At 40.1% G+C, this 14,622-nt stretch overlaps 1 protein-coding gene across 1 annotated transcript; it reads right to left on the minus strand.

Moving 5' to 3' along the window:
* Positions 1–1,525: 1,525 nt before the first annotated feature.
* Zbtb26 (zinc finger and BTB domain containing 26) lies at positions 1,526–14,557 on the minus strand. The gene is made up of 2 exons (XM_048341994.1): positions 14,455–14,557; positions 1,526–4,097 (listed from the first exon to the last, which is right to left on the minus strand). Exon 2 carries the CDS (start codon positions 4,085–4,087, stop codon positions 2,762–2,764), a length of 1,326 nt encoding a protein of 441 aa, XP_048197951.1. The 5' UTR covers positions 4,088–4,097; positions 14,455–14,557; the 3' UTR covers positions 1,526–2,761.
* Between the last annotated feature and the right edge of the window lie 65 nt (positions 14,558–14,622).

Genomic DNA, 14,622 nt, shown 5'->3' on the forward strand with positions numbered 1-14,622 from the left:
AAGACTGAGTTTTTCTTGAGGGACTGAATGGAACCCAGAAATAGTCTCCAACCAAACAGATCAATCTTTGAGGAACAAAAAAAGGACATGAATGTGAACAACGGAACTACTTCAACTCAAAGTCTTTCTGTGAAGACATGATACTACACAGGTTGACATGGTAGAGTGTCACTGTTGCATAGAACTGGTACTCTTTGGCTGGATCATGTAAAATTCAGAGTGCTAGGAAGAATCATTAGGCCATATAATGAGTGATGTTGGGGCACAGGTACCAATTAGTGTTATCATTCAACTCTCTTCTCATCAATATTTGGACAGAAGAGAAATCATACTTTAAATCTGCCTTCCATCAAATTATATCAACCTAAGAATTCCCTGACTATATAAATTAAGCCTATTTTTCAATTATCTGTACATGCAATCTCATAGTTCAAAAAGAAAAACAAAATCCTGATGGAAACAACAGTTTTCTAGACAAAATAAATTTCACATTTGGATCCTTCTCACATTATTCTTACCCTTTCTCTTCCTAGCCAACAGTCAGCAAACAAGTCATTTTTTCTGGGGGAGAATGTTATAGTCATCTAATTAAAAAACAATAAGGGATGAGGATTTATCTAAGTAGTAGAATATTTGCCTAACATGAAGGAGGACCTGGGTTCCATTTCATCACATTTTTTCAGAAAAAAATAATTAACATACAAAATAATAACTAGCATAAATAAGTGCCTCTGTGAAATTTTGTTGGCAAAATCTAGACTGTCTCAGAAAGCCAGCAGGAAAATACATACTATGAATATTTTGCCAATGCATGATTCTATATAATGTCTTGAATCCTTTTAAGCCCAGGTATAATGGGAAAGGGGGGAATTTGTTCATACTAATCACTTGTCTACTTTGGCCAGGTTACCTCTTTGGGCTTTGGGTATTCCAACATAAAATGAAAGAAATGGAATAAATATATTCTTAAGATTCCCTAAGCCAAGTGTCAGTGGCTCAGGCCTGTAATCCTAGCTACTCAGAAGGTTGAGATCTGATGATCGTGGTTAAAAACCACTTCAAGAAGGAAAGTGTGAGACTCTTACTCCAATTAAGCACCAAAAGAACACAAAAGTGGAGCTGTGGCTCAAGTGGTAGAGTGCTAGCTTTGAGTATAAGAAACTCAGGGACAGCACCCCGGCCCTGACTTTTAAGTGCCAGGACCAACACAAAAAAATAAAAATAAAAATAAAAATAATTTTAGAGGCTGGGAATGTGGCTTAGTGGTAGACTGCTTGCCTAGCATGCATGAAGCCCTGGGACTGATTCCTCAGCACCACATAAGCAGAAGCAGTCGGAAGTGGCGCTGTGGCTCAAGTGGTAGAGTGCTAGCCTTGAGCAAAAAGAAGCCAAAGACAGTGCTTCAGGCCCTGAGTTCAAGCCCCAGGACTGGCCAAAAGAAAGAGAGACAGAGACAGAGAGAGAGAGAGAGAGAGAGAGAGAGAGAGAGAGAGAGAGAGAGAGAGAGACAGAGAGACAGAGAGATTAAAAAAAATCAAAAGATTCTCTTAAGTTCTCCAACACTCCTATTACCTAAGTCTAACTCATGGGCCAGAAACAAACAAGATTAAAATTTTATGACTAAAATGTGTTTTAGGAAGTTGTTTTGCTTCTCCATACTGGAATATTAACTTTCTATTATCAATTATCTCAGGTGGCAAATTAAGGCAGTGTTCCTTTAAGAAGAATATCTGAATACAAGAAATCTGATTGTTTGCGTCCCATTTAACTTTTTCATATATTTTAGAAATTAGGTATATAAAGAAAAATTTAGAGGAATTTATTTAGTGTCCTGGACACAACTCTGATTACCAAACTCACCTCTCTGGAGGTTATAAAGTTCAGAGACTCCTAAATAGCTTAGTTCTAGAGACCACAATTCTTCTAACACATTTTAAGTGTACCTGAAGCAAGCCTGATTATGAAAGCATCAATAAGTAAGTTACATAACATTATAAACATCTAGTGCCTTGCTGGGACGTGCTACCTGGAAAACCTCCCACGTAAGTGCTATTGTATAATTGCATTTCTGTGCTTTGCTGATTATGTTCCTCATGGCAGTTCCCAACTATTTGTCTTCCAAGTGTTGCTGAAAAGATTGTACTACAGTCTATGGGAGTAGTTCTGTGAGATAAGTGTTGAAAAGAACAGAACATCTACATACTTGTTTACATCCAGCTCCAAGACAAGTACAAATGGTAGAAGGCAGATTCACACATTTTCAGACATGAATGAATAATCAGTAGGCATCCAGAGGATGCTATCACATATTTAGAACAACAGCAGTATTACCTTATATCTCGACCCATACTTTTTGCCAAAGAAAAATATTATTCAGTTCTCGTGGCATAGCATCTATTACGGGAAAGTAGGTTATGCTATTAATTTGTTGGTACCTTCAAAATGTGCTTGGTTAAAAAAAAAGCCCCAAATTTATTGTCAGTCTAAGATATAAATTAACATTAGGTAGACAAATGGAATTATTCCTTAAGAAAGGAAAACAGACATCACAGGATAAATAACTCAAAAGAGAAAATGGGAGAGGGAAAAAGGAAGGCAAAACCACTCCAGTGGTAAGTTGCCTGGTCTATTAGTGCTTTAGCTCAATCACTACCACCTACACAAGAGGCTTTGGAAAGGCAAACTAACAAAATCACTCCTAAAGACTTTAGACTACTGCCACATTCTCAGTCAGTTCTAGTTGTGAGCATTAAGCCCCTACTCAATTCACACATGTACTATCACTCCTTAAGTTCAAGACAGCTTGGGCCAGTTTACCTGCATCCAGGACCTGGGTTGCATCAGTTTGTGGCTGACACCCTTTAGAGTCTGTGACTGTTGTACATGCAAAAGAATCAAAATCCACTGTGAGGTCTTGTACATTTCTCTCATTGGCATTATCAAAGCTGTTTTTGCCATGCAGCTGCTTAAGGTGTTTCCTCAAAACTGGCTTATGTGCAAAAACCATGTCACAATAGTTACATTTATGGGGCTTATCTCCACTGTGAAGGTTAAGATGATCCTGTAGGGAACACTTCTGAGAAAAGGTTTTCCCACAGATTTTACACTGGAAAGGTTTAATTCCGGCATGCACACGCATATGTCGATGAAGGTTGCCTTTCTGAGTAAAAGTCTTGCCGCAGAGTAGACACATAAAGAGTTTGTGCATTTTTAAATGGTTGGCGTAGTTCTCCAGGTGACGAAACACCCTGGTACATTTGGGGCATTGGTGATGCCACTGTAAGCCTTTGTCTACACCTCGAATATTAGGCCCAAAGACATCTTTTGAGGTCATGATGATGTTATCACTGCCTGTATAAGAGAGGGCATAATTGTGGAGATGGTTTTGTTCTATTTCACTTACTCTGTTTTCCACAGTTGAATTTATTAGGGAGTGCTGGGGCTCTGATGAATGCAAAGCAGTGGGTTCAGAAGTAATAAGCTGATTCTGATCTTTTTTACTTCTAACCTCTGAAACATCCCCAATAGATTCTACCTTAACAATCTGAATATCACTGTCCTCCATATCCATACTGTCTTCAGATGGATGCATACAAGGTGAGTCCTGCTTTGGAGAGCCTCGGGCATCTCCCTGCTGTTCTTTTGCCTGGGGAGAAGCACTCTGTGGTTCACATCCCTCTTTACTATCCATTGGTTGTTTTGGCTTTATAAATTTCCACAGGGCCTGTGTGCACCGCTCTACAATGTGGCTCATCTGAAGAAAGCTTGCAGCAGTCAAGTAATTTACCAGTTCCATCTCTGGGAATTCCAGCACACCACTATAACAGGATAAGAGCAATTGTCTCCCCACTTCAGAACTCTGTAATATGGAGATTTTCACCTCTCTGGAATCATTCAGTAAAAACTGGTCTCTTAAAAAGGGGGAACCTGCAGCAAACACAATTTTATGCCCCTGTACCTCAGTATCATCTATGAGAACTGTAACATCACAAAATTTATTCTCTTCTCTTAATTTGTTCATTTTTTGTAACATTGAATCTCCATAATTTTCAAACTTGAAGTGAAGGAGATCTGATCTTTCAGACATTTTGGCAGACCTAAAGAACAGAAATGTAAAAAGGATGAATTTAAGAAAATTCATACAATTAAGATACCTGGATTTACGTTCCAAAAACAAATTTAGTGTCATATGTTTTATTTGCATATAAGTGAAATTTTCCTCCAAAGAAGCTACTGTAACAGCTTCCAAGGCTGCTAAAAATTATACTTTACCAAAATCAAGGGTCAATTGCATCTAAACAGTGGATATGTGTAAGTATAAGTAGCTGGGTTTAACTGGACTTTTTTTTTCCAGTTCTGGAGTTTGAACTCAGGGCCTCCTGCCACCTGGCTTCACACCATAATCTTCCAGATCTCAGCCTCCTTAATAGCTAGGACTAAGGGTGAACCACCAGTGCCTGACTACAATTTCTTAAAACACTCAATAAAATAATGCAAAAGTATTTTTTGTGATTTCTTTTTTTGTTTGTTTTGTTTTTTTGCCAGTCCTGGGCCTTGGACTCGGGGCCTGAGCACTGTCGCTGGCTTCTTTTTGCTTGAGCAAAAAGATAGCACTCTGTCACTTGAGCCACAGTGCCACTTCTGGCCATTTTCTATATATGTGGTGCTTGGGAATCGAACCCAGGGCTTCATGTATACGAGGCCACTAGGCCATATTCCCAGCCCATTTTTTGTGGTTTCTTAAATGAGATTCTATAAGGTCTCAAAAGCCAAACATCCCAACACAAGTATAGATGGAATAATTATTTCTGCATGCAACTGTAAAACTGCTCTCTTTTAGACAAAACATTCTTCTCCTTTGCTTTGTATTTTAAGGAAACTCTGGTGTCACCATTTGCTGCATTCATTACTACACAAATCATTTTTTATTGAAACAGATTTGAATTTATTCATATTTCTTCGATAGAAACAAGGTCAGAGACTCTAGGAACAATGAGTGACCAGTGTAAAAGGATGATTCTTTATCTGGTACACTGTGGACAAACCAAAACTCTTCTCTCTGTGGTGTGTGTGTGTGTCCTAAAGTTTGAACTCAGGACATGGGTGCTGTCCATGGGCTTCTTTTGCTCAAGGCTAGCGCTCTACCACTTGACCCACAGTTTCACTTCTAGCTTTTTTGGTAGTTTATTAAAGATAAGAGTCTCACAGACTTTTCTGCCCAGGCTGGCTATGAACCATGTTCCTCAGATCTCAACCTCTTGACTAGCTAGTAACACAGCCCATTTGACATTCTTTCTTTTATATACCAGTCTCTTAAGAGATTAGTGGGCATATCAGCCCCATCTTTAAGAAATAGTCCAACATGGAAGTGGTGTGGCTCAAGTGTTAGATCACTAGCCTTGAGCTGAAGAGCTTAGGAACAGTACCCAGGCCCAGAGTTCAAGCCCCATGACCAACAAAAAAATAAGAAGAAATTTTTACAAAAACAAATAGTCCAACAAACTCAGCACCAAGAAATTTCACCTTGAAATCTGTGCATTCATCAGTCCCTTAGTTCAAAGTCAAATGAAGCAAATGGCTTTTCCTGGCCACAGCTAGCCACTAAGGTCCAGTATTCATACTCTTAACTTCTGCAATGCTGATTTACAAAAGGCCACAGAATATCAACTTCTGATAATAGAGTCCAGGTTTTATTTATATTGCTCAAAGCCTGATATATAATGGCACTCAATTTACATCAGACCATATCACACTTGTGTCCTTAGTTTAGTTCCTAGCCAATTCTGGCTCCTCTGCTTGCTCTGAGAGGCTCTTGCTTGACCACTCAAGTTGTATCCAGGACCTACAGCATAGCAATGTATAATAATACTCAAAATACATCATGAAGTACCTCCTTCCTCTCCAAATTTGAAGCTTCACAGCATTAGAGGAAAAAATCTCCATCCTATTTAGGGCCAAATTTTTATTGCAGGTACATAGCACATCCTATTTCTGACTGAACTCTCTTCTCTTCAAACTGATGTGTATTCTCATCGTCTAACATTGTACTAAACGTACAGCAGGAGCTCAGTTTGCATGAAGAGAACCCACATAATTAATTTGACAATATAGTACAGTCTTGGTTCCTGCCAATATATGGTTCCAATTTTCCTATACTGTAACTAGTTAGTTTGAGAATCCATAACTTGAAGCTGCACAGATTAAGTTACATTACTGTAACAAATTTACTATTATATACATCAATACTGCTCACCAAAAAGCAGACCTTATTTCATGCTGTTAATTCTGAACATAGTGGATGCTTGATTCATTTTCTCAGAACACCACCCAACTTGCAATAAACAAAAGTCGCCTATCAACAATCTAAAATTTTCACGTTACTTAAATCCAACACATCATTTGCCCTTGTTTTTTTCTTTGTTTTGAAGTTTTAGTAAGGCTTTATTTTACTATAACAGGATGAACTGGAGAGAAATAGACAAGAAAAAGATTCCCTGTACGCCATGCAGGAATGAAGGAGAATTATCATAACTTTAACTTTGCATTTTAGGTGCCAAATTAAAGGGTATGAAAACAACAGATCTCATAATTTAAACACACCTACAATCCACAAGAGTAAATGAGAGCTTCTCTTCCAAGTTTTTAATGTACACACAGGAATTCAACAATTTTGCTTCTAAAATTTCTTTTTCTTTATTTTGTGTGCCAGGATAGGGGCTTGAACTCAGGGCCTCTTGCTCTTGCGTAGCTTTCTTGCTCAATATGGGTGTCTACTACTTGAGTCACACCCCCCAGTCTGACACTTTGCTGGTTGGCTAACTGGAGTCTTGCAGTTTATTCCATCTGGGCTGGCTTCGAACTGTGATCCTTTCCTGAGGTGCTAGGATTTTTTACCTGAGCCAAAAGGATCTCTCTCTCTCCTGCTCTCCTCTCTCCCTCCCTCCCCCCCTTTCTTTCCTCCCCCTCCCCCCCTCACCAGCCCTCTCTTTTCCAAGTAAGCTGGGCTTACTTCAGTAATAAGGAAAACTTAATGCTAGGTAGATCAGCTTAATGTCAGTACAGGCATTACGGGTCTGAGGCCACAAGGGTCTAGGAAGGAATGAAAATAGAAACAATGAGCAATGAGAAATAAGAGATGTTGGAAAAACTTGTTAGCAGACAATATAGAGAATAAAAAACAGATACTTTAGCCAGGTAGAGTGGCACATGTCTATATGCCTAGCACTTGGGAGGCTGAGTTTGAGGCAAGCCTCGGCACACTTATGACTCTGTGTCAAAAAGATTCTATAAGATCATATAAGACAAGAATAAGCAAACTCTATTGTTGACATTATATTTAAAATTCTAGCTGAATTTCCTTTGGCATATGCCATGTGGCTACTGCATATGTTTTTGGTACACTAGGTATTGTATATATGCCTACCTGATCTAGGGAAGGAAAAAAAAAAAAACGAGGGTGTAAGATATCACAAGAAATGTACTCACTGCACTATTATGTAACTGTACCCCTTTTGCACAACACCTTGTCAACAAAATTTAATTAATAAATAAAAAACATTTTAAAAAAGATTCTAAACAAGATAGTTAGCTCTTTAACAAAAGAGGTGAGATTTAGGAGGGGAAGTTCTATGACATGGGCATGTTAATTCCAATAACCACAAAATGTAAGCATTTTTTTCTCATACAACAGTTTTAATGTATGGCTGATAATCACAACAAAGACTACAAAATGAACTGAAACAAGGGATGTAAAGATGCAGTTATGGTATCAGAAGAAAACTGGTATTGGTTTAAGCAACTGCAGTAGCTTAAAATATTCCTTTTGAGGGTGAAATGAATAATGTACAAATTTACAACCACAAGTTTAAAAATTAATTGCTGTTTCAAGTGACCAAATAAAAGTGAATTCTTTTTTTTTTTTCAGGGTTCAGCTGGTAAGCTGGGTGCTGGTACCTCACGCCTGTAATCCTAGCTACTCAGGAGGCTGAGATAAGAGGTTCATGGTTCAAAGCCAGCCTTGGCAGGAAAGTTTGTGAGACTCTTATATCCAATTAATCACAGAAAAAAACAGAGTGGCGCTGGGGCTCAAATGATAAGAGTACTAGCTTTGAGCAAAAGGAGCCCAGGGAGACAGTGTCCAGGCCCAGAGTTCAAGCCTTAAGGCCAGCAAAAAAAAAAAAAGGAGTTCAGCTGGTGTTGAATGCATTGTAGCTAACCATCAGACTCTCAGACCAGTATTTTCCTACTCAGACCGAAAAATGAACAGAGTCTACCAACAATGTAACAGTACTCAAAAAGCTTTAGAAAACTATCCTCAATGACAATTATTCCTCGATACTCTCAAGTATGGATTTATTTACTTCTTACTCATTGGAAATGTATGAAGGGGTGCAGTTCAACAGGTACCTCAGAAAAGTGCTTGCTTTCATCTGTCTGCTGCAGTCCAAGAATGTATGGAAAAGCCATTCTGTTTAATTTCTCCTAACGTGTCAGCTTACTCTAGTGTCCCTTTATCAACTCCTATTTCCAGAGCACACAGGGTCCTTAAATTTTTCCTGTTATTATTTTCTTTTTCCAGTAGATTGTTAGTTATTTGGAGCCAAGAATCAACTGTTTATTGCAATTTATTCAGCTCTCTAAAAAATTCCCAGCAAAACAATGAATGTTCCCGGTGAGATTATTATTGTGATAAGGTTACTTTTCAATATCAAGAACTCCTCGTTTGAGTGCTACAGAGAACTTTTCTAGCAACCATTCCCAAAATAGTTTTAACCATGTAAACCCAAATTTTAAACAACTTTTTCCTGTCACTTATGTGTATTATTATATTCCTGATTGTATTTCATTCCCTTGTTTTTATTAAGCCTTCCTTCCTCATCTATTTCAATTTTGTTAATTTTCAATCTTTTCTGTGTTAACTTATTATTTTGACCAGTCCCAGGGCTTGGACTCAGGGCCTCAGCCCTGTCCCTGGCTTCTTTTTTACTCAAGGCTGGCACTCTGCCACTTGAGCCACAGCGCCACGTTGGGCTTTTTCTATATATGTAGTGCTGAGGAATCAAACCCAGGGCTTCATGTATACAAGGCAAGCATTCTACCACTAGGTCATATTCCCAACACCTTGTTTTTGTTTTTGGTGTCAGTACCCGGACTTCAGCTTTCTTGCTCACAGCTAGAGCTTCACCACTTGAGCCATACCTCCAGACTGGCTTCTTTACAGGTTAATTAGAGATAAAGTCTTGCAGATTTATCTGCCTGTGATAGCTTTGAACAGCCATCCTCAGGCTTCAGCCTCCTAAGCAGCTGGGATTACAGGTGTGGACCATGGGAACCGGACTCTGTATTTAACTTTGTAAATCAAATCACTATTATTTGCAAACACTACTAACGTATTTTTGAATCCTGAACTATATAAGTAACATCTTAGTAGTAATTATGTGATATTCATAAAATGTAATCCTAGATTATATTCTCACCACTTTCTTTTTGTTCATATTTACACAATTCTTTCATAATCTACATGTTTGCCTTGTTTTTTCCAGGACTGGTGATTGAACTCAGGGCCTCATTCACACTTGGCTTTTTCACTGATGGCTGACACTCTACCACTTGAGCTATAGCTCCACTTATAGTCTTTTGCTAGTTAGTTAGAGATAAGAATCCCTTAGACTTGTCTGCCCTCACTGGCCTCAAACTAGGATCCTCGATCTCAGCCTTTTGACTAACTAGATTATAGGCGTGCGACACTAAGCACACTTTTTTTTGGGGGGGGGGGGAGCCAGTCCTAGGCCGTGAACTCAGGGCCTGAGCACTGTCCCTGGCTTCTTTTTGCTCAAGGCTAGCACTCTGCCACTTGAGCCACAGCGCCACTTCTGGCCATTTTCTGTATATGTGGTGCTGAGGAATCGAACCCAGGGCCTCATGTATATGAGGCAAGCACTCATGCCACTAGGCCATATTCCCAGCCCCCACTTTTCTTTTCTCTTCTTCTTTTTTTTTTTTTCTAACCCCTATTTTGCTGGTCTGCTCTTCAAGGCTTTACTGACTTGTATAAAAGGAAGTGTATCCTTCAAAGTTGTCTTTGATTTTTTGCTGGGCATTTTCAAGACATTTCCTCAGAAAGACTGTTTGGTTTAATTATCTTCACTATGCTAAGAATTCCTAAATACCCATTCTCATTGCCAACTTTAAGTTTAACCTCAATCTAAGCTACCTGAAAATATATGTTATAGGCTACTGCTATATACTGTTAAAATGCATGATGCTTATATCCCTGCAGTATGCAAAATGAAGGTCAAAAAGGGCTGGGAATATGGCTTAGCAGTAGAGTGTTTGCCTAGGATGCATGAACCTCAGCACCACATAAACAGAAAAAGCCAGAAGTGGCGCTGTGGCTCAACAGGTTGAGTGCTAGCCTTGGCAAAAAGAAGCCAGGGACAGTGCTCAGGCCAAGTGCTCAGTTCCAAGCCTTGGGACTAGCCAATAAATAGATAAAAATGAAATAAAAATAAAGCCAATGTGTTACTATTTAATCAGATCATGGAAGACAACAGTTACTTATATGGCTGAGGAAAAAACCAATTTGGGAGACATTTCAAAGAAAGATCTAATGACTGGTGACCTAGGGCAAGAGAGAAAGGATCTAGTTAAATCCAAGATATTTGGTTTGAGTGACTAGATGTCTTTAAATGAGTCTCTATGTAAATAAGCTAAAGAATACTGGAGGCGATGATCAGGGCACTTTTCTTAGAAGCCTGCCTGACATCAGGGTGAAAATCTGTTCGCTAGCTGGAATTGGTCTGAAGTCACAGGAGAAACCTCATTGTAAACATTAAATGAGAAATGAAAATATGAGAGTAGAACAAACAGACCTTAAATAAGCCAAGAGACCTCGTAGACCCAAAACAGGAAGAAGTAAAAAATAAAAAAGAGAGAAAAAATAAAACACAAACACACATTAAATACTTCCTTATCAACCTGGTTCTCCTCACAATACTTTTTTTTTTTTTAATGAATAAGCCTATCTTTGCTGAAAAATTTCCCTTAACTTTGACTCCAGTATTGTCACTGAATAATACAGTAGGCAAAACATAGACTTGAGCCACATTTTCTAGGACTGAAACTTTTCTCAGCAACTTACTAACCTATGTAACATTGAGTGAGTTACTTAACCATTCTGCCTTAGGTTTAGTATCTACCATAAGTTACTTCATAGAAATGTTATTATTACCCATGGAAAATTAAATCAGTTAATCTGGAGGGGAGAGCAGTACTAGGGTTTGAACAATGTTTCACTCATGGCTAGGCAAGCTCTTTACCGCTTGAACCATGCCCCTAACCCTTTTCGTTCTAGGTATTTCTCAGACAAGGTCTTGCTTTTGTCCAGAGCTATCCTTGGACCAGGATTCCCCTACCTATCTCTGACTTACAAGTGTGCCACATCACACCTGGATTGTTCTTTGATGTAGGGAATCCTTAACTTTTTGCTTGGGTTATCCTTGAACTGTGATCCTCCTGTCTCTTTAATACTAAAGCTGGGGCTGGGATATAACTCAATGGCAAAGCGCTTGCCTAGCAAGTACAACGTCCTGGGTTTGATCCCCAGTACCTAAAAAGAAAAGACAAAAAAAAAATACTAAAGCTGATAAAAAACAGGCTTGAGCCTTTAAACCAAGCCCTAAATCGATGAGTTTCTTTTTTAAAGAATGATGCCTGGTATGTGTTTTATAAGTACACATTAACCAAATAAATAAATCCAATTTTCTTTATGAAACATTTTATCCTTCTCATTTAACATCAACCGAGACTACCTTCATTTCACATCTCACTACTCCTTAATTTACTAAAATCTCTGCTTAATTTTTTTCATAGGTGGTAATACAGTTTGAGCTCAGAGTGCTCTGTGACTCCCTTAACCCTTTAAAAAAATTTTTTTCCCCAGACAGGTTTTCTTTTTGCCTGAGCTGGTGCAAGACCTCAATCTTCTTACTATGCCTCCCCTATAGCTGGTATACCAGATGTACCACTATGCAGGCTAGGTGGTTGAATATGGTCTTCCTAATTTTTTGCCTGAGTTGGTCTTGAACTGAGATCCTCTTTATCTCTGCTATTTGAGTAGCTGGGAATACAGACATGAACCACTCTACTCAGTCTAAAACTGCTTTTCAGGAGGCCACTAATGATCTCTCTTTTTCTTTTTTTTGGCCAGTCCTGGGGCTTGGACTCAAGGCCTGAGCAATGTCCCTGGCTTCTTTTTGCTCAAGGCTAGCACTCTAACACTTGAGCCACAGTGCCGCTTCTGGCCGTTTTCTGTATATGTGGTGCTGGGGAATTGAACCCAGGGCCTCATGTATACGAGGCAAGCACTCTTGCCACTAGGCCATATCCCCAGCCCCACTAATGATCTCTTAATAAAGAAATGTCATGGGCTGGGGATATAGCCTAGTGGCAAGAGTGCCTGCCTCGGATACACAAGGCCCTAGGTTCGATTCCCCAGCACCACATATACAGAAAATGGCCAGAAGCGGCGCTGTGGCTCAAGTGGCAGAGTGCTAGCCTTGAGCGGGAAGAAGCCAGGGACAGTGCTCAGGCCCTGAGTCCAAGGCCCAGGATTGGCCAAAAAAGAAAAAAAAGAAATGTCATAAGTTTTCTTCTCATTCCTAGATGTTTTTCATGATAGGATCTAGTGGACATTCTTCAAACTTTGACATCTTCTTTTGACATCTAGGGCTTCTGGCTTGCTGGAACTCTGCACTGAAGACTTCATCTCCTGCTTCTGTTTCTGCTATAATACTAATCTCCTTTTTCTGTTTAGTTAATGCAACAATTATCTGGAAATTTTCCCTTTTAATACTGTCTTCTACAACTACAAAAGCAATAATTGCAAAACTGTTTGGTGTAAATGAACTGAACAACTCATGGGGGGGAAAGGGAAAGGAGGAGGGGGGAGTGGGGAATGAGGGAAGAGGTAACAAACAGTACAAGAAATGTATCCAATGCCTAATGTATGAAACTGTAACCTCTCTGTACATCAGTTTGATAATAAAACTTTAAAAAATACTGTCTTCTTAGTGGTCAGTATTCTCATGGCTTCCATTACTATATGAATAATTGAAATCTTTACCTCTAGCCAAAATGTTTAGGGTACTCTCCAAATTTGGATTTCCAACTCTAGGCTAAACAAATCTATGTGGCTATCCCATTAGGCTTTAATTCAGTATGTCCAGTAAATGAATTTGTAATCTAAAACAATCTTATGATTTTAATAACAGCATCACTATTTTCCAAATGTTAAAATTAAAACCTAAGCATCAGATCTGTTACTTAGTTCTGATTCAACATACAATTCGTTAGGGAGTCCAAACACCATTGTTTCCAGCATACAGTACTTGCCAACTTTTCAATAACACTAATTTTTCTCAATTTGATGATCCCATTCCACTTTAAAGCACTTACCAATGTAAGTATTCAAACTTTAACTAAAAGTCTCCAGAGTTAGCTAATAGAAATTTCTTTCCAGCCAAGCACTTGTGGCTCATATCTGTAATTCTAGCTCCTCAAGGGGCTAAGATCTGGGGGATTGCAGTTCAAAGCCAGCCAGGAATGTCTGTGATACTCTGTCTCCAAAACAACTAGCAAAATGCAAGGTTGGAGATAAGGTTCAGGTGACAGAGCAACAGCCCAGCATGCAAGCTGAGCCAGTGTGAGACCCTTAGTTCAACCCTCATTACTGGCAAACAAACAAAACCAAAGAAAAACCAATGTTCTCTTTACACATGTTATATTCAGCCAATAGTCACTGTACCACTGCAACTGTTTCTTTTGCCTGAAAAAAACTCGTCCACGCTACTCTTGCCAAGAAGTCTAATTCAGTCACTACTTTCTACAGGCTTCCCAGCAACTGCCCTCTTGAGTAGCTCATATACACAACTCATGCATGCATATCACAGGAATGTCTATTTGTTTAAAGGACCCTGCAAACAGGAGCTATATTTGATAGATGCCCAGTGGGATGGCTTAGCACCGATAATAAAAAAAAAAAGGTGCCTGTGGCAAGTGGCTGAATCCCGGAAACCTCATTAAAATCATTATTGCACCCGTTCCGGTGGCTCCTTTACTCCGGGCCTCAAGTCTGGCACTTTGTACCAGATGCCACAGAGGCCCCGTATCCAGGCCAACCGGGAGACCCTCCGCTAGGGTCCAGGGAGGCGGTCCCTCCGGCATCCTCAAGCTCCCCTTGGGGCAGGAAAGGGGCGTGGCTCCGCGTGGGCCGGTCCACCGGGCTCCTCCAGTCTCCCGGGGCCTAACCAAACCTCTGGTGGGCAACCATCCCAGTACAGGTCCGGGCCAATCCACAGCCCCAAGGGGGTGAGGGGGAGTTGGAGGATCCATTTTGACAGACCCCTCCCACCCCCCCGCACCCCAACCCGACGTTCTGGTCGCCTCCGAACTTACAGACCCCAGGGGAAGGTCAAGATCCGGCACGACCAGGAGCTCCGGCCCCTCGGGGGGCTCCGGGAAGGGGGAGGGGCAGGGAACCGGAGTCAAAGGGGGACCCAACGGAACCGGAAGGGCAGCCCCGGCCGGACAAAGACAACTTCCGGGTCCCACGGTCAGCTCCAC

Source organism: Perognathus longimembris, chromosome 1, assembly GCF_023159225.1.
Source record: "Perognathus longimembris pacificus isolate PPM17 chromosome 1, ASM2315922v1, whole genome shotgun sequence".
In the NCBI taxonomy this organism is placed as follows: Eukaryota; Metazoa; Chordata; class Mammalia; order Rodentia; family Heteromyidae; genus Perognathus; species Perognathus longimembris.

Bases quoted from the DNA above. Each gene is read 5' to 3' on its own strand.
- Zbtb26 (XM_048341994.1), bottom strand. From the start codon at position 4,087: ATGTCTGAAAGATCAGATCTCCTTCACTTCAAGTTTGAAAATTATGGA.